Raw genomic sequence first — 25,179 nt, 5'->3', positions numbered from 1 at the left:
TTTGAAGTAAGAATGGAAATTTGAATCCGCTTTTCTGTGAAAATAATAATATTCATAGCTGCCAACTCTACTGGATTTTCCAGGACTCCTGGATTTTGCCAATTTCTTCTTTTCTACTGGTTTAGTTAAAATTCTCCTGATTTTTGTACATTTTAGAAAATGCCTTAAAGTTTTCTAAAAAAATCTTTATTGAAATAGAATTTTTGTATAAATTCTTTCTTGCTTGCTAGAATATTTAAATAAGTATTACCAATACATTACATAATGAAGCGAACCTTATTTATAGAAATCAGTTCAAAACTTTTTTTGTTCTAAAAAGTTCAGTTCATTTTTATTCGGAACGTTCTTTTTACATTAATTAAAAAAATATTTTAACTATTTTTGATGAATTAAATGCCTATTAATATTCGAAATTATGAGTAAACATAATACATAACATATCAAGTATGTTTAAAGGCAATCATGACTGGAAAATATTGCAGTTTTTCTATTTTGATGACTTTAAAAATCCCTAAAATTCCCTATGCGTTAAAGTAATGATTATCATGAAATTTATATTATTTCTAAAATCCCTTTCGTGGTGAATATAGATTCATAAATTTTCTGAGTACTATTCTACTCAGTTGACTAATATTTTATGCCATTTGAAATAGTGATTCCCATCTCACCATTGTCAATTTTATTGAAACTTGGTATTCATACATCTAAAATTATTCAACTAAATGGATTGTTTTTATTATAGCCTTAACATTACTTCAATAAGTAACCAAATTTTACTCTAAAAATTTGCATCAAAAAATTACCATTTGTAAAAAGTTTTATTTAAATACTTGGAATCTTTTTTATTGTATTATCTCATATTTTTAAGCAGTATCTCTTGCATATTTCTGTGAAATGTTCAAAAATCTATTACACTGTACTCTCGATATCTCAAAGCTGAGGGAACGATAAATTAATTTCGAGATAGCGAGTTTTTGAGATAACAAGTTTAGAACTAAATATGTTCTAAAAAGTAGAAAAATATATTCTAAAATATTAATCTAAAAATTAGAGTCATGAAACATGAGAATAACTACTGATAATTATGTATGTGATGATAGTTGACTATAAGTCTAAATACAACAATGACAATTTTATTTTTAAAAGTAAGACAAAAATAATTACGCATTAAATAGAAAAGAATTGGTTTACATCAAATTTACATTGTGATTTTTCCAAGAGAATTCGACGTAACAAGGTTTTTTGAGAAGACACTCTTTGACATAGGAGTTCAAATTAACATTAAGTTAGTCTTAACATTATGTCTGTAGAAAAGCTATTTTTTTTTTGTTTACATAGCAAGGTTTTCAAGATAGTGAGACTATACGGTATTTTATTTTCACATAAATAAATTCTAAGCACACTCAAGAACATTGTCTTAAAAACGTAAGAGGAAACAAACAGAGCACTTTCTACAGCAGTGCAAACAGGAGAGAAAGCTTTCACTGAATTTGAAAGCATGATATGGTGACCTTTTATTTATAAGCAGGGGCAGTGGAAAAACGTGTATAAGTGAGACATGCATGTAAATGAAAAACCATAATAAAGAGTTTAAAAATGGGACTTCAATACATTACAGTGCTAACTAATACTGTGTTTAGTCTTCTAAAAATAATTCCATAGACTGTCAATTATTTTACTTAAATCAAAAATCTTTAAGTGTGTTAAATAAAGCATTAGTTTTTATTAAATTTGCCACTGTTCGAAAATGTATTTCATTTTATAAATGTAAGAAAAAATAAATGGAAAGAAAATGTAAAAAAAAAAAAGGTTTTACAATTTTAGTAACTAATGCTCTAAGTTTTGTTTTAGTAAATTACTACCACGGAAAGTTTAACCTGGTTGTTGTTTTGGAAAAAATCTAATGATGGTAAACAATAATAAAAAAAAACTTTGATCATTTATTACAACCACTATCTGCTGGAAGAATGAGAGATTTGTATAAGTAAAAAGGTCTTGCTGTTTTGAAAATTGATCAGTATTAAATTTTTCTGAGTAAAGACATTTCCACTGGGACATTTAGTTAAAGAGAGGAAAATCTTTTATAACCATTCATAATAAAATATCTAAAATAAAAATAGTCACTATTAAAAAAAGTTTATTTAACAAACTCTTATTTTTTAAATTGTTTATGGTTCAACAATCTGGTGTTTTGTCTTCTGTAACACAGTTTTGCCTGTCTGCTAAATTTAAAGAAATTTTGAGTACAAGCTAGCAAAGTACTCTGTTTTGTCCACTCTATGCCAATTTATCTTATGTAATAAGATTTAATAGACTGAATAGCTATATAGTAAGAAACTAAATTTACATCAACTATTGTTACACTTGCAGATAATATAGAATTAATAGTGAAAAAATATTTGATGCATTATAAATAATGAGCCATAGATTAAAGAAAAAAGGAACTAAATTATTTCATGTTCGCTATTATTTTTTGTTTTGAAAAAAATAGCAAGTTGTAGAATTGCGTTTGAAACTGCTTGTCTATGTTTAAAAATAATCAACATTGCTTCAACATTACAATGAAACAAACATCAATACAAATTTTTATTTAACGGATCAAATCAATTAAAGATTAAATCGTACAAATTTGGAAGAAAAAAAATTTGATTTTATTCTTTTAACTACCTCCTTTGATTTCAAACAGTTTTTCTGACGTTAAAATATCCTAGAATTTTTTGCATAGCTGTCCGGTTTTTGTAGCTTATGTATTTATTTCTTTATTTTTTTTTGTGTTCAAAACCTGAAAAATATCAGTTATAATGATTCAAAATATGAGTATAGCGTAAGAGATCCAAAATATACCAATTATGAAGAACTACCTGTGTATTAAGTGCAATAAAATTTGTTAGATTAGTTACTAGTTTGTTACTTATTATATTGCATTGAAAAGCACTAAATAAGTCCCATATATGGATTTCTTTTATGGTTATATTTCTTTATGACTTAAAAAGCTATAAATTTCTATTTTTAGAATAAGTGTGAGATAATGAATTTCGTCACATTTTTGACCTAGAACGAAGCATAAGATTATGTCCGAAAAAATTGTCTCAAAAGGTTACTTGTATCAAAAATATTAATTTTTTTTTGTGTGATTAAAAACTTTGACCAACTAGTGTAAATCCAATTATATTTTCTTGTCAATAATCACTTTGTGAAGATATGGTAACAGGAAAAATTTTAAGTGTATCAAATGTTGTCTGGATAATGTTAAAAATAATATTGCATTAAATATTTGGAATATTTTTATAATTTTAATAAATTTTTGCAATTTCGAGTAGAAGGTTTTGCATGTAAGACCCACTTATAATGAGCTTGCATTTAATGGAATTACGGATTTAATACGCAATCTGGAATGTTTTGTTTAGTGCTTTGTTTAAAAACTGATCAACTTCAAATGTATTTTTGACAGATGGTATCATTTGAAAACATTTAAAATTCTGAATTTCGTAAAAACTCGCAAAAGAAAATCCCTCATGCAAATTGAATTCAATGATACCATGTTAAAATTTAGCATGTTTTACGTAAAATGACTAATAAAAAAATAATGCTCTTTGTGGGAAATGTTTTTAATATCAATTAATATCTCTTTGGACTAAAATTTATTGCTGAGAGATGTTAATCAATTTTGATTTTGAAAAAAGGGCGAAATCAAGGTTATGGCTTGATTGAAATTTACTGTCCTGAAACTCCAACTGCGGGACTCCCTGCAGGTCATAGTCAACCCCTAGAGGTTTGATGTAGATCACTTTGGGTATATAAGGACTAGGGGAGATTGCGTATCGTGATCTGTGGCAGAACAATCACCAAGTCTTGGAAACTTCCGGGCAGCGGCCCACGAGAAACTTAAAAAAAAAAAAAAAAAAAAAAATACATCACACCGAAAGGAACCAACTCGAAAGGTATAACTCGTAGCCACCCCCGGGCAAACATCTAAAATTTTTTTTTTTTTTTTCAAAAAAAAAAAAAAGAAAAATTCAAAATCTATTTGGCACCTTGGCGATTGCGGCTGATGCGACAGATCACGATACGGAAATATCCCCAAGGTCTACTCTAGACTACTGTAAATCTCGTGAGCAAACCATTTATGGAACTTAGTTTTAGTTCGTTAAAGTTAAAAATTAACAAAACTTTTTATCTTATTTCTTACTTATACTATCATTAAATTTCTTATTATTTTTATTATCAAACTCCTATCCATGTGAAAGAATTTGCCGATTCTGCTAACAAGGTCTGAGACATGTTTCTCGATGGCTTATCACGTCAATGATTTCAGACATGGTAATTGGTACCATGTTTCTTAATTGCTTATTTCATAAAAAAAAAAATTAAATGCAAATACTTCCCATTAACAATATGTCACTTTATTATTTTGATTCCATTGCAATTGTTAAAAAATCTAACTTGGTATCATCGTTAATAGTATTAGGAAATGATTCCTATGAGTCTCTATTCCAACACTTTATTGCATGAAAAATTTCCTTTCAAAAACCCATATATTGTTGGAAACTACATTATAAAGTCGCTGCTCACTATAGTGAACCGTCTGTGGATCAGCAATGATTTCACTATAAACGGTGACTCACTATATTCAAAGTATTATTTATTGAAAATAGTAATTGCAAAACACTTAATTTGGTTTGTAAATTATTAACTAGCTAAATATAGGGAGTCTCTTTACAACATAGTTCCCTTAGAGATTCCTTCCTATAGCGCATTTTTCAATCCGAACTTTAAATAGTAATCAAAATATTCTCCATATAATGAAGTGGTTGTCTACATATAACGAATTTTCTATACGTTCATCGTTTCAAATTTTGTTATGTCTAGAATTTTTGTGATCTTTTTCATTGTTGTAGTAAGTTGCGATTCAGTTTCCTATGTGCATATTTTTGGAAACACTCGCTTTATTCATCCCACTTATTTTAAACTCTCTTTATTAAGTGTATTGTTTCATCTTAAACTAAAAATTTTACTTTTATTCTTTTGAACTTATCAAATAGAAATTTTCTTAAACATTTGTTTTAATACCTGCCACTAAAAATGAATTATAAGTTTCTTATCTGCTCATTATAAACGTATGAAATAATATTAGTTAGATAATAGTTCGGGCATGACCATTAAAAACGTTAATCACCGCTGAGTGCTCTCTATATTCCCATAGTGCGTAACGTTTTTTTTGCTTATTTTCCATTTTCGTTTTTTAAAAGCTCTTAAAGGTGCTTTTTTCATTGAAGGTTTTTTAAAAGTGCTTAATATTCCCTTTTTGAAAATGAGATTATTTTTTTTAACCATGTCGGTTTTCGTCATGTATTGTGCAAAAGTGCGGTTTTCACATTGTTCTATTCAACGTTTTCACAATCCATTTTGGCGTACCGTTGGTCCGTAGCGTATGCAAGGGCCAATCATTTTACATGTTTGATGAAATATTTGCGAGTCCGCATGTGCGCCTACTGAGCTGCATTCGGTGAGATTCTAGATTTCTCATGTGCAAATCTGCTGCATTTTGTAAGACATTCTCAATTTTAGGCTTCCTTTTCCTCCCTCAGAAATCGAACCGAAAAAAACTTTTGCTTTTTTTATGGTGGCTAATATAATCAAGAAAAAAGTTCTTTGTCAGAAACTTGTTACTTTATCATGATCATGTAAAGTCTTTGAAAATTATTTTGCATTTTGTTAATGTATATAGTGTGACCACTGTGCTGACGTAAAATATTTTCAGTGTTAGGCGGACTATGGTTTAGAATCCCCTTTCCGTCAGGCTAACCGTGGGTGATTTTCATGGTTTTCTTCTCCATGTAAAGCAAATGCGGGTTGTTTCCATCAAAAAGTCCCCCAAGAAAGGGTAGTTAATCCCAATGCTTGTTCAGGAGTTTATTTGTCTTCTGGGTTCGGTTGAGAATTACAAGGCTACGGAGTTGAACACTGGTATAGTCGCTGACACAAAATTGTGTCGGTTGGTTGTTCATCAACGGTTATAAAATTAAATAAAACTCCAAAAGTAATTTTCTTGGTCCTTTTTTGTTAAGATGTAAAAAGTTTTTGAAATGATGCGATTTTAATATTTTGCGCAAGCATTGCTCCTGTCCGCTTGTCAGCAAAAAGAAAATTCTAAAACCTCGCTTTAAATATTTGAACGGCACATACAGAGACGACATTAAATTCGACACAATGCATAAATATCGCTGCAGACCCTCTTGAAACGGAAGGTTTTCCATCAAAGAGTGGGCGCCAAATGTTTTATTGACCTATCATAAATAGGGAAAAGATAAGAACAACTAAAAGTCACACCTTATCACCCAACGCCCGATTTCCGAAACTCAATCGGCAGAAATAAAATGTCGAGCGGGAGCAGTAATAGTTCTGAAAATACTCCACTTCTAAATGGAAGTCACGAGGGCCCCTGCTATGCCTACTCCTACACGCAAAGGTATGATTTCTTTTCTACCCCCCCCCCAGTGTCGGTGCTATCATTGACCTTAAATCTTTACATGTTAATTTTATCATCAAACTATTATTATCATTTTAATATTTGGCTTAAGCGAATTATTTTATGCGGAATAGAATTTTACTATCAAAATAGTTGAGCTTAAATATTAATTTCAAATAGTAGGTTGTTAAAATTTAACTATTTTTAACCTCTCGGAAAATGAAAGAATATTTCGTTGGAAATAATTCCGTGCCGTAGAATAACTTACCGCTTATATTAACAACTAAAATGAATTTAGATTTATAAGAATAAATATCCTTTGATTTTTTTAAAAAAATAAATTCTCCACTGATTTTACACTCCTCTTTCCAGATGCATCTAATCGTGTTCAAATATTTCTACATGCCACTACCTTGATCCTTGTCCGCTGCGACCACCTATCTTTGAAATAGGTTCTCAACGGTTTAAGTAAAATAATTAGAATCTGATATTTAAATTAAGAGATAGAAAAATAAAAAAATTGATTCAAACCTCTAAATAATTTGAACGAGTGGGCGCACTTAAAAAGATTCTGAATTGTAGGAACAAGAAATGGCACATATTGATATTTAGCATCGAAAAGGTATTCAAAGAAAAGTATCAATACTACACAATATAGAATAGCAATCGTTATTAAATTTTGATAAATGTTTTAGTTTATTGATACTCATAATAATGCATTAGTATCAAAAGACGATAATAATTATGAAGAAAATATGCTGATGCATTAAAATTATGAAGAAACAAAATATGTAATTATAAAGCGGTGACGAAAACAATAATTCTAACTAATAATCTTCTAAACGAGTCAAATTTAGGTTATAACGATTCCGATAAGGCAGCATTTTCATTTAGCCAAAAAATACTAATTTATTTCTTAAAAGATTCTTTTTAGTAGAAACTTGTTAAAAAATTGTCAAAAAAATAAAATACATACGATACAATATGGGGTAAAATCGAGATACTATAGTTTGCAATCGAATGCTTCGGATTCTTGTATTCAATTCAAGAATGTCTGGGTCTTAACCTCCTAGAACAAAGGACTCGTCAATTGCTTACACCAGTGGTTTATTATATTAGGATCCAATCGATTATTTATGTAATATTTCGTCTGACATTATTTTAAGTAAAATGCCAATAAAAATGAAATATATTTAAAAATGCAGATTTAATTTTTTAATAACAATACATTGAATAAATCAAGAATTGCGTTAGTATTCGTTTTTAGCAAATCAAAATAAATGAATTCGTTGATAAAGAAATATGTTTCCCTAATAACCAATTTCAAAATTTATAGCAGTTCTTTTTAGTTTTCATTTCAAAGAAAATCTTCATTTGACATATTTTATTCATTTTTAACTTATGTATATGCACAAAGAAAAAAAAATCGTAGACTTATAAATTACTTCAGTATTATAGACTGTTCAAGTAGTACAAGATTATTAATGAAAAAATTTCATTCCTATCATTAAATATTTTCATTGATTAGTATGTTCAAAATTGTCTTTATATACTTTATTAATGAAATCGGGATTCCGTCGTAAGAGAGTCTAACATTTAGAGTTCCATTAACGAATAAAATTTGGTTTGCATAATTTTGCGAATTTCGCCGTCCGGCTCAACGCATGCAATTCGTTTCGAGTCGTGAGCTTCGCCCCCTCCTTCACCTCAAGTAATATAAAATGCTTACTAGTTGGTAATATTAAGGAAACATACCATAAAATAATATTCTTTTTTTTATTTCATTTTATTTTATAACCGTCGTTGAACAGCCTAACCAATTTTTTGGGTTTACGACGACTAATGTTCGACTCTGTAGTCTTGTAATTTTGAACCCAATCCAGAAGACAAGGGAATCAAGTATTGGGAGAAATGTCCCTTCGTCGAGGACTTTTTGATGGAACTAACCTGCATTTACGTTACATGGAGAGGAAAACCTCCCACGGTTAGCCTGATGACAAGGGGACTCTAATCCGTGATCCGTTTACCTCTGAGGATGTTTTACGCCAGCACTGTGGTTGGAGCAAGCTGGATGGAAAATTCGTATCGACTAGCCATCGTTGGGATTCAAACCCGGTTCACCCCATTGGAAGGCGAACTCCTTATGCCCTGATCCACCACGGTTCTGCTTTACTTCTTTGAAATTTCGAGTTTCACGCTCAGTGGCAATACTTTTTATTTTATTTTACACGACAAGTATACACGCCATGCGCACTGCAATAAAGATTCGCACCCTTATGCTTCGTATTAGTATTGCTTCTTTATGCAAGTGATTAAGTTTGATTTAGAATAATTATTACAAACGATTTCGAATACAATGATGATGAGTTTCCATTTTTAAGATTCTCTTTATTAAATGTTTTAAGCTCTTGTGGTAATATATTTAAAATTGTTAAAATATGATAAAAAGTACTTTTTAATATTTGTTTTACATAATACTGTTTACAATTTCAAAATACTTTATCCATCAAAAACCTATGCGTTTACCCAGATCGGAAATTCTAAGTTTGTATCAAAAACTGAAATAAATTAATCAAGTATTAAATTAATTTTTTTATTTATTGATTATATGAAATTAATCAAATGTATGCAAATTTATTTTTATGAGTAATAAGTTAAAAAAACATAAATTAAAATCAATTGCTGATGAAGATGGTATCACAATTTTGGATTTTACTTTATTAATGGTAATAAAAAAAATAGAAATATTTGCATCTCTTAATTAAAAACTAGTATATCCTTGTTCAGTCAGTGTATTATTTACATAAAATTGTCAAGGAGTATTTGAACGAAATTTTTATCTTCCCATCCTATCCAATTTCTCCCCCCCCCCCCAAACTATCATGCTGTCACGTGACAAAAAACGTTCAAAATGTTTCATTTGAATCCGGCTTTTTTTGAATCAATCCAACGGAAACCAGATCGAATTTTATTTCAGTTGCTTAACGTCTGGTTAAGCAACTGAATTATGGCCCTTAAATTATGTTTTCGTTCTTAGATTTACCAAAAATATGTGTTTTTATTGATAAAACACATCTTTTTAGGCATTTAAAAGATGATGAGGTTTAGGAGGAGTAAAAAAATTGCACTTCACTAAAGAGATTTTTATCGAACAAGATAAAATATTTGTTCTAAGAACGTTTATTATCGAGAACAATAGGGAATCAATAGAAACTTTTTATTCATCTTTCCTTTATCATTTTTATCGTTACAAGCGTTTTTATTAGACTCTATTCATATTATTTTTATAAAAAAAAAAATTCCCACGTTTATCTAGTATTTAAAAAGACCAACGAAAAATCAGTCTGATATGGATTGTCAGTGTATATAGATTATATCAGAGGTTTATGAAGTGTAATCCGTGCAATTATTTCGACATGTATTTATGGATGGTGTTTTCAATATAAATGTAAACAACAACAAGCTCGAGCTCTTGATCTGCAGGTTAAAAAATATACAACTGCTTACTACAACTTATTCTGTGAGGCGATATTTTCAAACAGATAATTTTGTTTTTAATGAAGGAAATAAATTATATAATTTCTAAGCTAAAATCTGCTGTATTTCATTAGATATTAAATAATTCTGGAGAGTTTGAAGTGAAAATTTGTTTTAGTTATTTATAGGTGTATCGTTAAATTAAGGTGACATGGTTGCTAGATTTAAAAAAGAACTTGCTTTAAAAACAGTCCAGATTTGGCCTCGTTTTACTTCTTTATTGCTATTCGTTCCTGTTGCAATCATTGCACCATCATATGTTAGTGTTAGCATATCGTTCGAGCAGCGTAATTAAGCTTATTTTACAAACCATCATTTAGGTTTAAGTTTTGATGTCGGTGTATTGTTGATGAGGTAAGAAGTGCTTTATAACTATTAGGACTGGGCTATAAATCGATGTATCGCGACATATCGATTTAACGCCTATATCGGCAAGTCGATACAGCGACTTTCGTTCCAGGCGATGCATCAGATTTCTGATGCATCAGAAATCTTCGCATTAGTCGTCGACCAACAATTGAAATGTATTTTAAACATACATACATACATATATATATAAATAAATATATACGCCGAAGAACCATTACATTATGACCACCCTGCTAATAACATGTAGGACCACAAATGCTCTATTGGATTAAGGTCAGGTGAATTTGGGGGCCAAGACATGACTTGAAAGTCTCTGGAATGTTCCTCGAACCAATCCATGACGATTCGACCCTTATGACATAGTGCATTATAGTAAACACCATCCCCCGCAGTAAAAACTGTTGCCATGAGTGGGTGAACCTGGTCTGCAACTATGTTCAAGCAGCTTACAGACGTCAGGGATTGTTCTATGAGGATTATGGGTCCTAATGTGCCCCATGAAAACATTGTTTCTGGGCGAGAAACCATGAAAACCTGGGCGAGCTCATTGTTATAGATGGAGGGTGGTCATTATGTAATGGCTCTTCGGTATATATATATATATATATATATATATATATATATATATATATATATATATATATATATATATATATATATATATATATATATATATATATATATATATATATATATATATATATATATATCATAATAAATAAAAACAAAAAAACACAAGAACATTAAGAAGAAGAAAAAAAAACATTGTTTTGATCTTTTTTTCTGGTTTTTTGTTATTTTTATTATTATTTTTCTTTCCCCCCCTTTTTTCATTGTTCTGTAATTTTTCCCTTGTTATCATAAAAGAAAACCTATTTTTGGAAATGACAGATACACACACTTGATATTTTTAATTCTTTTTCCTTCCAGTCGAGAAGACGATGATGAAGAAAATGGCGAAAAAATGGATCCCTCCCTTTCTCCTGATTCAACTTGGATGAGGGAGAAACTTCCCCAAATTCTCAGCCTCATACAAAAAATTTTCTTTATCCTATTATTCATTTTATGCACGGTGAGTTTCTTCTTTTTAATCGTGATACCATTAATGTGCACATTACCTGACTAACCTCCAGATAAAACTCTGCCAGAGGGCGGAATCAAGAGTCTTCCACATTTGACTAAAATAATGAGCATATTAAAGGCTTCCGTATAGTTTAAATTCAAACTTCTCTGTCTTTTACTTTCTTGTAATAATATGGTAACTTAATTCTCATTAATTTAGTTATCATAACTCTCATTTAATTGTGATAATATTTAAAGCCGTTTAACTACTATTTGTATTTAATGAGATGCTTGCAAGTGACGTATAGTGCGGCTTTCAGGAGAACTCCTCCAGACATCAGTCTCGCGTTATAGCGGGTACCATGGTTACGTGGGAAAGTCACTTCGAATAGCCGTGTGGGGTGAATAGTTTTGTCTTATTGTAATCTTGGCATAGGTCGGCGTGAGAAAACCAATCCGCACCTTCATTCTCAGATTGCACCCCCATTAGAAATGTGCACTCACTTGTTACCATAGCAGCAGACAGTTCCATACTTTGATTCTGGTGGAGTGTTCCTCAAAGCAGCACTATAGTGTGAGCATATCGATCCTGATTGGTTGTTGAAACGTGGTGTGGTGCGCAAGAGCAATAACATAACAAGCATTTATATTTAGTTTTATGAAAAATAAAAACAACGTTGCTAAGACAACTCAATAATAATAATTACTATATTGACGTTCCAGACATTGGGATGTAAAAGTATTAATGGATTTATATATTTTATATTAACTTGTAAATAACTGTGTATATTAAATGTTGTGATGTCTCCAATTTACTTCGTTTTTATTTATCCAAAATCGCACATAGTAGGAAGATAAAAAACCTTCCCTTACAACTGGTGACCTCAGGACGTGATTAGTTTAACAGTGCGAAGATTTTATTTGGATAAAAGAAAGGTTTGTGCATTACCATTATTTTATAATTATCTTTATATTAAACATGGAGGAAAGCACAAATGATAATTTAAATTCATCAACTCAAGATAATGTGAATTTAGAAGTAAACAAAGTGGCAGTTAAACCACCAATTTTTTGGCGACATAAACCTAAGTTATGGTTCTTACAACTTGAAGCACAGTTTGCTAACGGCAATATTACTCGTGATTTAACTAAGTATAACATTGTCGTCGCCTCATTGGACGAAAATGTCTTAGATTTCGTTGAGGATATTTTGTTAAACCCGCCAATGAATGGAAAATACGACGCCTTAAAAAATGCATTGTTAAGTAGATTGACAGATTCTGAAGAAGCCAGGTTAAAAAAGGTGTTGACTACACTTAATCTTGGCGATAAGCGTCCATCTGACTTGTTGCGACAAATGAAAGGTTTGGCTGAAAATTCCATTTCCGAGGAATTGTTAAAATCACTTTGGCTACAGAGGCTACCACAACAGGTTCAAGCTATATTATCTATTAGCTCTGATTCTTTGGATAAAATGGCAGAGATGGCAGACAAAATTATTGGCATATTTAGCTCAACAGAATTATGTACAGTTGATAAAGTATCCAGTAAAACTTTTGAGCATAATAACGTTCGTAACGAAAAGTTTAATTCATTGGAGAGTAGTATTGCAGAATTAACTAAGAAATTTGATACATTCATCACAAGGAGTAGACCTCAAGATAAATCTGTAACAGCTCGAAACCGTAGCCGTTCGAGATCCCAATCTTCTCGTTATAAGTTATGTTGGTACCATTTTAAATTTGGAAACAAGGCACATCGCTGTGTTAAACCTTGCCAATTTCAAAAACCAACAAATACTTCGGAAAACTAACGGGCCAGTCGATTGAAGAGGCCAACGACTACGGCCATCCAAATTGCCGCCTCTTTCTTTTTGACAAGTCAAGCAAAAGGCACTATCTTATTGACACTGGGGCTGACGTGTCTGTAATTCCACCGCCAAAACCCAATAAACTGTTCCCATCTGATTTTAAACTTTTTGCTGCAAATTCAAGTTCAATCAAAACTTACGGCAAGCAACTTATCAGTTTAGATTTAGGCTTGAGAAGACGTTTCAAATGGAATTTCATCATAGCAGACGTCTCAAAGCCAATAATTGGCGCAGATTTTCTTAAGGCACATGGACTTTTGGTAGACATTAAACAAAAACGTTTGCTTGATCCTTTAACATCATTGACAGTCTCAACTAAAATAATCAAAGGACCATCTTCATTTTTAACACCCCTCGATAGTAATAATCTAGATCCAGATATTCATTCTCTGCTGCAAGAATTCAAAAACTTATCTTCAGAAAAAATAGAAGTGGATAAAGTTAACGTCAACCATAATGTCACTCATGCTATTGTTACAAAAGGTCCACCCATAACATCTAGAGTGCGTAGATTGGCTCCAGAGAAACTAAAAATCGCCAAAGCAGAATTTGACTACATGCTTGAGCGTGGCATATGCCGACCATCAAGCAGCCCTTGGTCTAGTCCATTACATCTGGTCAAGAAAAAAATGGCGAATGGAGACCGTGCGGAGACTATCGTGCTTTAAATGCAGCTACATTACCGGATAGATATCCTATGCCACATCTGCATGATTTTACACACCAATTAGAAGGTTGCACTGTATATTCCACATTAGATCTTCATCGAGCTTATCATCAAATTCCCATGGAACCAGCAGATATAGAAAAAACAGCTATTAGTACGCCATTCGGACTGTTCGAATTTCCTTTGATGACTTTTGGACTTCGTAACGCAGCGCAGACATTCCAGAGATTTATGCACGCCGTTCTACGTGGTCTAGAATTTTTTGAAAATTCAAACATTGAAGCGCATTCAGAATTCATTCAGAATTTAAAAAGCACCATGGAAAAATTAAAACCCGTCCCATTTCGTCATCAATCGAAGCAGAAACCATTTATATTCCAAGATTTAAAAACTTGCTCACACGTGTTTGTCCGTACTGACAGTGTTCGTCATAGTTTGCAACAACCATATCATGGACCATATAAAGTTTTAAAGAGAACCGATAAAATTTTCACTGTTAAAATGAAACAAAAAGAAGTTAATGTATCTATAGATAGAATAAAGCCCTATTTTTCGGACAATTCTACAGAATCTGAAAAGACTTCAGAAACACCTTTACTGGTTGAAAAGAATTTTGGGCCTATTTCATCGTCTACAATTTCTAAAGCTGCTACAGAGCAAGGCAACGGAAACAAAAGAGTGAAGCTTGTTATTCCACCCCAAGTGACTAGATCTGGACGTACAGTGCGCATTCCAGCACGTTACACATGAGGTTCTTCATCGTTCGAGTAACTCACTAGGGGGGAGTGCTGTGGTGCGCAAGAGCAATAACATAACAAGCATTTATATTTAGTTTTATGAAAAATAAAAACAACGTTGCTAAGACAACTCAATAATAATAATTACTATATTGACGTTCCAGACATTGGGATGTAAAAGTATTAATGGATTTATATATTTTATATTAACTTGTAAATAACTGTGTATATTAAATGTTGTGATGTCTCCAATTTACTTCGTTTTTATTTATCCAAAATCGCACATAGTAGGAAGATAAAAAACCTTCCCTTACAGTGGTATTTGTTTACTTCAGTAACTGTACTTTCCATTCCATTTCTAGTAAGCTAAGTCCATCAAGTATCAATTCGCTTAATTTGACACATTCTATATTCTTTTACAAAGATTTCAATTCTTTCATTATATTTCCTTACTTAACACAAAGACGGGCACGAAGCCATGTAGAACATAAACAAAATAATTATTCATCGCAGTTGTTGGTTACAAAAAACAAAAATACATCATGGTTACAATAAAATACATAAAGAAATAATAAATTTAAGTTAAGTAAAAGTTGTAGACGAGAAAGAATAATATTTCAACAAGAACGATCTGGTTTACTGCATTGTATATAAATAACTCCACCATGCTATTATAATAAGCCAAATAAATTGGTATTTTTTTTGATAAAATATTAGTTTATTGTCGAGTTATTTATAATAGACGTTTTTGCAAATGAACTAAAGAAAATAATATACAACTAGGAGGCTTCGTCCCCTGCTCGCTGGCGCTCGCCAACCCTCGGAACTGCTTTCGCAGTTCATTTCGGATTGCTTTGCAATCCGATGCTCGCTTTACTCGCTCATTGGATACGTTCTTAACGTCTAGCTTTTGTATACTTTTTTGAACACTGAAGTTCCGAAAACTTTTCACTGTAGAAAATTCTAAACCTGTCCATTTCAATATTAATTTGAAATCGCAAACATATTTTTCTTAATCACACTATACTAAATTTCAGTTGTTGAGAAAAGTAACTTTTGTAAGTTTTGTTTTAAAGTCTTTCCCACCAAAGGGCTAAAACTATGTGTTGTAAAACAATATGAAATAGTACTGAACGCCGGATGTAAAGCATCGGCTTCGATGTAGATAATTTTGTGAGAATTTTTTTTAAAATTCGGTGAGAATTCACCCGATTAGACATATGCTCACTACGTGCTCTTGCGCGCCGAAGCCTATCAATTAAAACGTATTAGCGTTTTATATAATATAGTTTAGCCATATGACGTGCTCTTGCGCGCCGAAGACCATCAATTAAAAATGAAAACTGTTGCCAACGCGAGAAAAGAAATATCATCGGTTTTATTGATACATACGAATTAGCGTTTTATATAATATAGTTTAGCCATATGACGTGCTCTTGCGCGCCGAAGACCATCAATTAAAAATGAAAACTGTTGCCAACGCGAGAAAAGAAATATCATCGGTTTTATTGATACATACGTATTAGCGTTTTATATAATATAGATAGATATATTATGTATTATATTCTTTTCCTGGACTTTGGGATACGGAGAGAGCAATTTCAGACTTTTGTCTCGCTCTCTCGATAGAAGAGGTTTTGCTTTTATAACTTCCGGAGCTGGTACCCCCTGAAGACGTCAGCCTTGGTTGTCATATTTATCCATTTAATTTCATATTTTCATTGTCTCTTTTGTTTAAATTCCTTTTGGATTCACTGCTGCTAAGCCCGTTTTTCCATTGGAAGTATTATTATTTTTAATTGCTTTTAAATTTCTTTTCTTACAAAATGTAAGTTGTTACAATTAGGGTTCAAAAAATGTATTTATTGAGAATGTGTGGTTACCGGGCACTGTTTATTATTCATTATGTTTTCAGGTATCTTTGAGCTTTGTTGATGTAGAGAATGGAGAATGGAACTCGACTTTTATTTCAAGAGGGCGGACTAACAGTATCCTTTTTTTTTTATTGTGCTTCACTCAAGTCTGACAAAATATTCAAAACGAGCTTAAAAATTTAAAGTTTAGAACAATAATTATCATTATTTTTATAGTGAAATGTACAATAGTTATGATACCATATATGTTTCAATTACAATAATAAATAATTATTATTAATTTACATATTTCAAAAGCACCTTAGCTAAAAAGAAAAAAAAAAGAAAGAAATTTAAAATATTTACAACTACCAACAAATAAATATTTATAGCCGGCGTTGAACAGCCGACCCGATTTCGGGTTTACGATTACTAATGTTCAACTTCGTAGTCTTGTGATTTTGAAACCAATCCAGAAGACAAGGGAACTCCTGGGGCCGAGATAGCCTGGTCGGTAGGGCGCTGGGCCCATATCCAAGAGGTCATGGGTTCGATCCTCGCCGGCCGAAGACTCCCCGTGTAGTAAATGGTGACTGATGCACGTTAAATCTGTCGAGTCTCAAAGTCCTCCATGTTCCCACAACAAATCAATACCTCTGGGGGTACTGCTCCAGGAGCTTCCTTGTCTTCTGGATTGGTTCAAAATTACAAGGCTACGGAGTTGAACGTAAGTAGTCGTAAACCCATGAAATTGGGTCGGCTGTTCAACGACGGTTATAAAAAAATAAAATAAAAAAAGGGAACTCCTGGGTCAAATATTGGGAGAAATTCGCCTTCGTGAGGATTTATTGGCGGAACTAACCCTTATTTGCATAACATGGAGAGGGACACCACGGTTAGCCTGAGGGCGTGGGGACTCTAGCCCATGATCCATGTACCACTGAAGATATTTTACTTCAGCTCTGTCGTCGGTGCGAGCTGAGTGCGGAATTAGTATCGACCAGCCAATGCTGGAATTCGAACCCTGTTCACCTCATTTGAGGGCCAACCCTGATTGGTCCTCGTTAAATTGTTCTACCGTAAAGTGCTCCACTTCGCGTGCAGGTCGTCTGGCCACAGAAGCGGGGAGTGCTATTCCCTCTGTAGATGATCAAAATTGTGATGGCATGTCTTCGGTTCATCCTCAGGGATGTTTCCCAGACCTTCGCCAGCCCAAGTGCGACGTAAATTAACAACAACAACAAAGTGGTGACTATTGATGGTGCCTCAGTGGCAGGGTTGCCAGACGTAGTATTTTTAATACTACGGTAGTATTTTTTCGCCAAAAAAAGGGGTATGGTATTTTTCGTAGTATTTTTTCTAAAATTTGGTATTTTCAGTTTTTTTTAAATTTTATTTATTTATTTTATTTTTATTTCCTGAAACAAAGAAAAGTGCCACTCTAGTTTTGAAGTAAAAAACAATTTCTGAAATAATCCAACAGTTTATTTTCTATTAGTCACTGTATCTAGTGATGATTGTGAAAAATAAAAGTTCGTTTATACTAGTAGACTATAATACGATATAAATTGTTTCTTATGCACGTTGATTAAGTATATTTTACTTTTCTTTTCTATGTAGGATGTGAGACAAAATATGAGATTTTATATTTTCATTTAGGTTCAATTTTATACAATAAATCGTTTATGATACACAAGAGACATTATTATGATACACACAACTCTTTGTTTATTTTCAAAAGACAAAGTTGCTGATAAAAATATTAATTACTACACGTATATCTGAAGTATAATTGCACAAAAGGATAATAATTGTTTTAAGATAATTGTTAAAGGATAATTGTTTTTCAATTATAATATTATTTTATCCTCAACTAAAATAAATTTAAATATAATTCTAAAAAACTTTAGCCAGACGATATAAATAATGATAATTATAATAATAATAATCATCTGTCTCAGTTTTCGTCTGCATAAGCTTTCAAATAAGTCCTGTAGATAGCGCTTAAGACATGTAGTATTTTGTAGTATTTTTTCGGATGAAGTCGTAGTATTTTTTATTCTCAGAGTCTGGCAACCCTGCTCAGTGGAAACATCAGAGTGCGAAGGGTTAACTTAAATAGAGTAATCATTTACATAATTTTTACTCCACAGTTTTTACCGTAAAGAGAGCTAAAAGGAAAAACCAATAATTTTATTTTTGTTAGATCGAAAATGAAAATCGTCGTATATACAGTCTCTAGCCAAATTATTAGACGTACTATAAGATTCTATGTAAAATCTTAATTATCACGTGATACTCTATACAGCTTTATTGTTTTTCGTGCCTGAAACCAGTTTGCACTTGTTTACATTTGTGTATCAATCGGTAAACATTGTAATGCAATACGTTAAAAATAAATACAAATAGGAAGTATATAAAAAGTCTCCTGAATAAAAGCCCATTACACATTTGTTTAAATATAAAAATATTGCCTATAAACTCGTACAAGACATGTCAATATAAAAAAACTACAGTGCGTCTAATAATTTGGTCTAATTATTATAATATACTTATATAATATAGGATATGATAAATATTCTAGGTTTATATAATATATCGTCGAATTCATCCAATCGTTAAATTTACATTATATATTGTCTAATTTAACCAATTGATACACAAACGTAAGCTAGTGCAAACAGGTTTCAGTGACGTATAAGCAATGAAGCTGTATAGTATCACCTGATCTATACAGCTCAAAAAACATGGATGGAATTTTCGATGGAGATAGAAATTTACTGCGAAAGTATCGCTCAATATGTTTTTCATTTTAAATCTGAAAAAAATTATTTAAATTTTTTTTAATCCACTTAAACTTGTAGTTTTTTTAAAATTTTAATTTTTTAATTTAATTTATTGTGAAACCTCATTTTGTTGAGAATTCCTAAGCATAGCCGAAGAAATAAACATAACAGGTAATTCGGATGAAAGTGTTATTCATTTGAGGATTAAGAGTTCGTGTCTCGCAAAGGACAACGAGGGATCTACTGTAGTAACCTTTTCAATCTCGAAACTATTGTTTGATGGTACGTATAAGGTAAGGAAGAATTTTATTAAAGTCTTGTCTATTTAATGCAGCATTTTATATTTTATAACCGTCGTTGAACAGCCGACCCAATTTTATGGGTTTACGACTACTAAGGTTCAACTCCGTAGCCTTGTCATTTTGAACCCAATCCAGAAGACAAGGGAACTCCTGGATCGAGTATTGGGAGAAATTTTGCTTTCGTGGAGGACTTCTTGTTGGAGCTAACCCACACTTGCGTTACATGGAGAGGAAGACCACGAAAACCTCCCACGGTTAGCCTGACGGCAAGGGGACTCTAACCCACGATCCGTCTACCACTGGGAACATTTCACGTCAGTACTGTGTTCGGTGCAAGCCGGATACGGAATTTGTATCAACTAGGATTTGAACCTGGTTCGCCTCATTGAAAGGCGAACGCTCTATCCCCTGAGCCATCGCGGCTCAGCAATTTATATTGCATCCGGGAAAAAAAATATGATTTTATAGCAAAAACTGTTGGTGAGGCACTCATTTAAGAGGTTGCAGCGATACTTTTTTGTATGCCAACAAAATAAAAAATAAGTAAAACACACATACACACAGTTGGAGTACTTTTGGTAAAGTTTTGATTAACTGGATGTAAAGTTTTACGGTTCCCAGCAGATCACCGAAGTCAAGCTTCACTGGCTACGATCAGTGTGCGGGTGGGTGACCACTTGGATCAGCCTGCGTAGGGACCGAGGGTGTGCGGTATGGGTCCTCGTTAAGCTGTTCTACCGTAAAGTGCTCGACTTCGCGTGCAGGTCGTTGGGCTACCGAAGCGGGGGTGCCATCCCCTCTGCAGAGGATCAAAATTGTGATGGCATGTCTTCGGATCATCCTCAGGGATGTTTCCCAGACCGTCGCCAATGGCCCATTGTGTAGCTCTAGTGCAACGTAAGTGAACAAGAGCAAGAGAGGGGATGTAAAGTAACTGTTCTTCTATGTTGTAAAAAAGAGGAAAGAAAATTATTTATAAATCAGAATTGATTGATCAACTCTACAAAATCATGTATAAAACTAAAAGACTTATCGATACAATTGATAAAACAGAATTAATTCCACATCTTTTTTAATGTATGCAATATAATTTGTTGCACTTCCCGGTGACTTTACGTTCTTAGATTAAGCAAAACAAGTTATTGGATTAGAGATTAACTGTATATTTAGTATCATTTGGCATGACGCTATTGCTATAGGCCAACTCATGATACTCAAAATTTACCATACTCGAGCAATTTTCTTTGTCACAGTTTGTTACAATTACAATTTTTTCTATGCAATTTTCTCTTCTTCCTTTTAACAGGTCCGTATAAAGTATATTATCACAATACCGATATTAAATACCTTATATTTGGTATACATTAAAACAACAGATGTTACTACACTACCAGCAACATAAATTGTACTAATTGTCAAAGTTATTTTGCATTATTGGCATCAATAACAATATGGTAATATTTTACGGCCGACCGAAACGAATCAGTACCTTTCAATCATTAATTTTGTTTTTTAGTCAATTTTTAAAAAAAAAAATTCAACTGTCGATTTTAAATCATGTAGTTTTATATAAGCATTCAAAAGCGCAGGTATAAACAAAATAAATGTATGGTTTGAGAACATTTTAGGAATACTAATTCGGTGACGTAGTCCCTATCTACGCTTATTATTGATCTTTCCTGACATGACGAATAAAAATGAGTAAATATCAAAGACTTCTGCAAGCAACTTATTTTTTTTGTTTGTATAACAGTAAGTTAGCAAACATGACTGACTATAGGGTTAACATACTGGTTCATAGGGCGGGCTGCATTCACACAGAAGAAAGGACACAGAACGCAGATAGAGAGAACGTTACATTCAGGCCTACGTTGGGATTCGAACCCACAACCATTGGCCATGTAGTCCAGTACAGTAACCACTAGACCAGTGATCGGCTTCACACGCTACTTTAAGTTACCTTAAATTACTTTTTACTCGGTAACAAAATCGTGTGAATCAAAAGTTACCTCTCTTAAAATATCATCTAAAAATAAATAAATACGAAGCTGACTGGTCCTTTTATTATTTTTTTTTCAGAAGATATCTCATGGTTGGACTGTTTTTTTGAATCCAGATAGTCAGTCAGATGAAGAAGACATTTTAGAGCATGATTTTTATTTAGCTGATGATGAAATTTCCCAAAAGTATGATTTTATTTATCGACATATTCATTCATTGATTGGTCTAGTTTGTTTTTAATTGATTCGTTTCACATGAAGATTTTGCTATAAGTTTTAGAACACGAACGTATATGCACATATATTGAACTGAGTTTGCATGTAAACGAGGTGCTTTCTTTTTCAAGTCAGTTTTTAGTGTTTTTTTTTAATTATTGAGTTACAAATTAATTTTAAGATAACTTTACTTTAAAAAAAAAAAACTCATTTTATGTAAGTTAAAAAGGAATTTGATCAGACTGAACAACATTTAGAAAATTATTTAACCAGCTCAGCTTGCTGAGAGAATGCCGTTTCTGTCAAGAATTTTCATAAAGCTTTAGCATTTATCCTGTGGAAATTTTCATTACAATTTTCAATCTTATCTAAAACACCTAAAATTAACTGGAAGTAACTTAATTTTTTCATGATTTCGCATTGAAAATCTGGAGACAAAAGCTTTTGGAATTTCTTTTAAGTTTAAAAATCATCGATTCGTTCATCTCAGTGGAAGGTGCACGCTCTCTTCCCTGAGCCACCAAGTTTCACCAACGCACTACTTTTTTTTTTAATAACCGTCGTTGAACAGCCAACCCAATTTTCCGTTTACGACTACTAATGTTCAACTCCGTAACCTTGTAATTTTGTACCCAATCCAGAAGACAAGGGAACTGCTATATCAAGTATGGGAAGAAATTTGCCTTCGTGGATAGAATTGACCCGCATTTGCGTTACCTGGGGAGGAAGACCACGAGAACCTCCCACGGTTATCCTGACGGCAAGGGGACTCTAACCCATGATCCGTCCACCACTGAGGATATTCGACTAGCCATCGCTGGGATTCGATTCAGGCTCCATTTATTTTACTTTCTGTGAACAATCATTTAAAATATCAATTGACACCGACCCCTGCTTACTTCAGTCACCAACCCCCAGAATTGCTAAGCTTTCATTGTTTTTTTTTTCCCTTTGGAAATTGATATTTTCCACCAAAGCAAAGAACATTTTGTTCGTAAAATATAAAATTACTATGCAGCTCTAGTAGTCTACTACTACTACTACTACTACTCGTAATTTGTAGTTTTTTGCACAGCAACATAACGTGAAATTGAACACCCAAAACAGCGTCGGCTTTTTTTTCAATACAATTCAGTTCATTTCAATATAATTCAATAATTTAATTTTTCAATATAGAGAGAAAATATATCGAAGTAGGACCAAAATATAAATGCTCAGAACAGAAAGATTTAGCGGCATTGACACGTAAAATTATTTCGATTGTTTTTCGAATTATATTTAAAATTATTGAAGCTTTTATTTTCAATGAAGCATATATATATATATATATATATATATATATATATATATATATATATATATATATATATATATATATATATATATATATATATATATATATATATATATATATATATATATATATATATATATATATATATATATATATATATATATATATATATATATATTGTTGTTGTTGTTGTTATAGCATGACGTATCAGCTTTCGGTCAATACCAATGTCAGGTATGCTCCCTTCAGCATTGACTTATCTGTGAAATCAAAGGTGTCTATGCAGAAGGTCATCCTAGCCATATGTCTACTCATCGCATTTCATGTGTTAGTCTTGTTTAAGGTTAGTCATCGATATCTTATAAAAGGATCATAATTTTTTATTTAGTTTTATGTTACTGTCAGTCAGGTAAATCTTAGTTTGTACCGGTAAAGCTTTGGATTTACCAAAGTGGCTTGGTAAGTTCTAGGTTTTAACGAAAAGGCTTGCTAAAGGAGCAAAATTGAATCATATTAAAGAATCCTTCGGACTTTTGCCTAGCCATTTCGGTAAAAGTTAGGTTTTACTAGTAAAACTTGAAATTTACTAGACGGTGGGATTTTGAAATTACATAAACATTATGACCAATACTACTGCAGGAGATGCTCTAAGCTTTTCCTGGTGGTTGAAGACATGCATGGAATAGTGCACACATATGGGTATCGTGCTGGCCAAATGTTGAACTGATTGATATATATCAATCAGTGCATACGTGGAACTATACTATATGATGCGGAAAAGTAGCACAGCCAGAAAGTTTTCTCTGTTTGTAGTTTTAATATCCATAAACATGACAATTTAAAATAAGAACATTTTTAAACTGTTAATTTCTTCTTAATGTAATTCTTGAACAATTCTTACAAATTTACTTAAAAAAAGGTAGATAGCGTGGTAAGGTAGCTAAAAAACGTGCCCGGGGTAAAAATATAACAATATGACATAAATATAAATTTTTTTCTTTTACTAGTGTGGCTAGTTTTTGCTAGTTTAACTTGTAACTTTCAATTTATTTACATTATAATGTCAACTGTCAAGTATTTTAAAACATGAAATATATTTAATATGAGTTGTTTAAATTTCAAAAAAATATGATGGTCTCAAATAAAATTGATAAATAGTGCTTTTTGAAGTAAATAATGAATCTTACAAATATGTTTTTTTTTTTTACATTTAGTTAATAATTACCATTTAGTAACATCTGAGGCAAAAAATTTTTCATGGAATCACCAATAATTTAAAAATTTGTTTAGAATAATGAAAATAAAATTGATTGTTATTTTTATATTCTTTAAGCCCGTAATTATTATTAATTTTAAAATTTATTAATTTTAAAATAGTTTTTATTTTATTTTAAATGTCTTAAAATATATCTATGATGTTTAAGAAAAAAGTATGATAAATCATTCTCTCCGCAGATTCTCCCTCAGACGTTGGCTGCTATGGTAACAGCTATAACTGCCATTGCTGTCTTGACTATTGTGGATCAGGTGAGAACGTTGAATCATTAATGTTAAGTAAGATGATTCTTGACTTGTAAGATGACTTGTTCTTAACTTTGGAATCAATAAGGTGCTCCTTAACTGTCTCCGTATGGTTAAAGTTCAAAAGTTTGTTTCCCTCATTTAACTAATGCGTCGATTGTTTGATAGCAGACCTTTTGATTTCTTTGGTAGCGAAAAATAAATTAATTACATTATGTTAATTAAAGCACACAGAAGCGTTTTGTCAACCTGCGAGCAAAGATCTTAATTTTACTTTAAGGATGATCTAGTAATAGGCCGATTATCTAGGCAATTGACAAATTACCTAAGTAATTTTGAGAATTTTTTTTGGCACTTTAATCAATCACCCTTGTTATTCTTCACGACACCTAGATAATTCTACGTTGAACAGCAGACCCAAATTTTGTATCTTCGACTTCTAATGTTCAACTCTGTAACCTTATAATTTTGAACCCAGTCCTGAAGACAAGGGAAC

At 32.0% G+C, this 25,179-nt stretch overlaps 1 protein-coding gene across 2 annotated transcripts in view; it reads left to right on the top strand.

Annotated features, from left to right (window-relative positions):
- The first annotated feature begins 6,192 nt into the window (after positions 1-6,192).
- The window catches only part of LOC107451892 (P protein), a 39,547-nt gene continuing 20,560 nt past the window's right edge, over positions 6,193-25,179 (top strand). The window contains exons 1-7 of one of the 2 annotated variants that reach the window (XM_087166459.1): positions 6,193-6,469; positions 11,306-11,447; positions 16,627-16,699; positions 19,507-19,643; positions 21,732-21,838; positions 23,361-23,505; positions 24,618-24,689. In XM_087166459.1, coding sequence (XP_087022585.1) covers positions 6,378-6,469; positions 11,306-11,447; positions 16,627-16,699; positions 19,507-19,643; positions 21,732-21,838; positions 23,361-23,505; positions 24,618-24,689 — 768 coding nt within the window. In that variant the 5' untranslated portion in view covers positions 6,193-6,377. The remainder of the gene's footprint in view (positions 6,470-11,305; positions 11,448-16,626; positions 16,700-19,506; positions 19,644-21,731; positions 21,839-23,360; positions 23,506-24,617; positions 24,690-25,179) is intronic. The other variant, XM_087166460.1, reaches the window with a different exon arrangement.

This window comes from Parasteatoda tepidariorum, chromosome 6, assembly GCF_982258835.1.
Source record: "Parasteatoda tepidariorum strain Cologne lab strain chromosome 6, Ptep-v5.0, whole genome shotgun sequence".
NCBI classification, from domain to species: Eukaryota; Metazoa; Arthropoda; class Arachnida; order Araneae; family Theridiidae; genus Parasteatoda; species Parasteatoda tepidariorum.
Note: the sequence above shows the minus strand (reverse complement) of the source record. Positions and strands in the feature narration are given on the sequence as shown.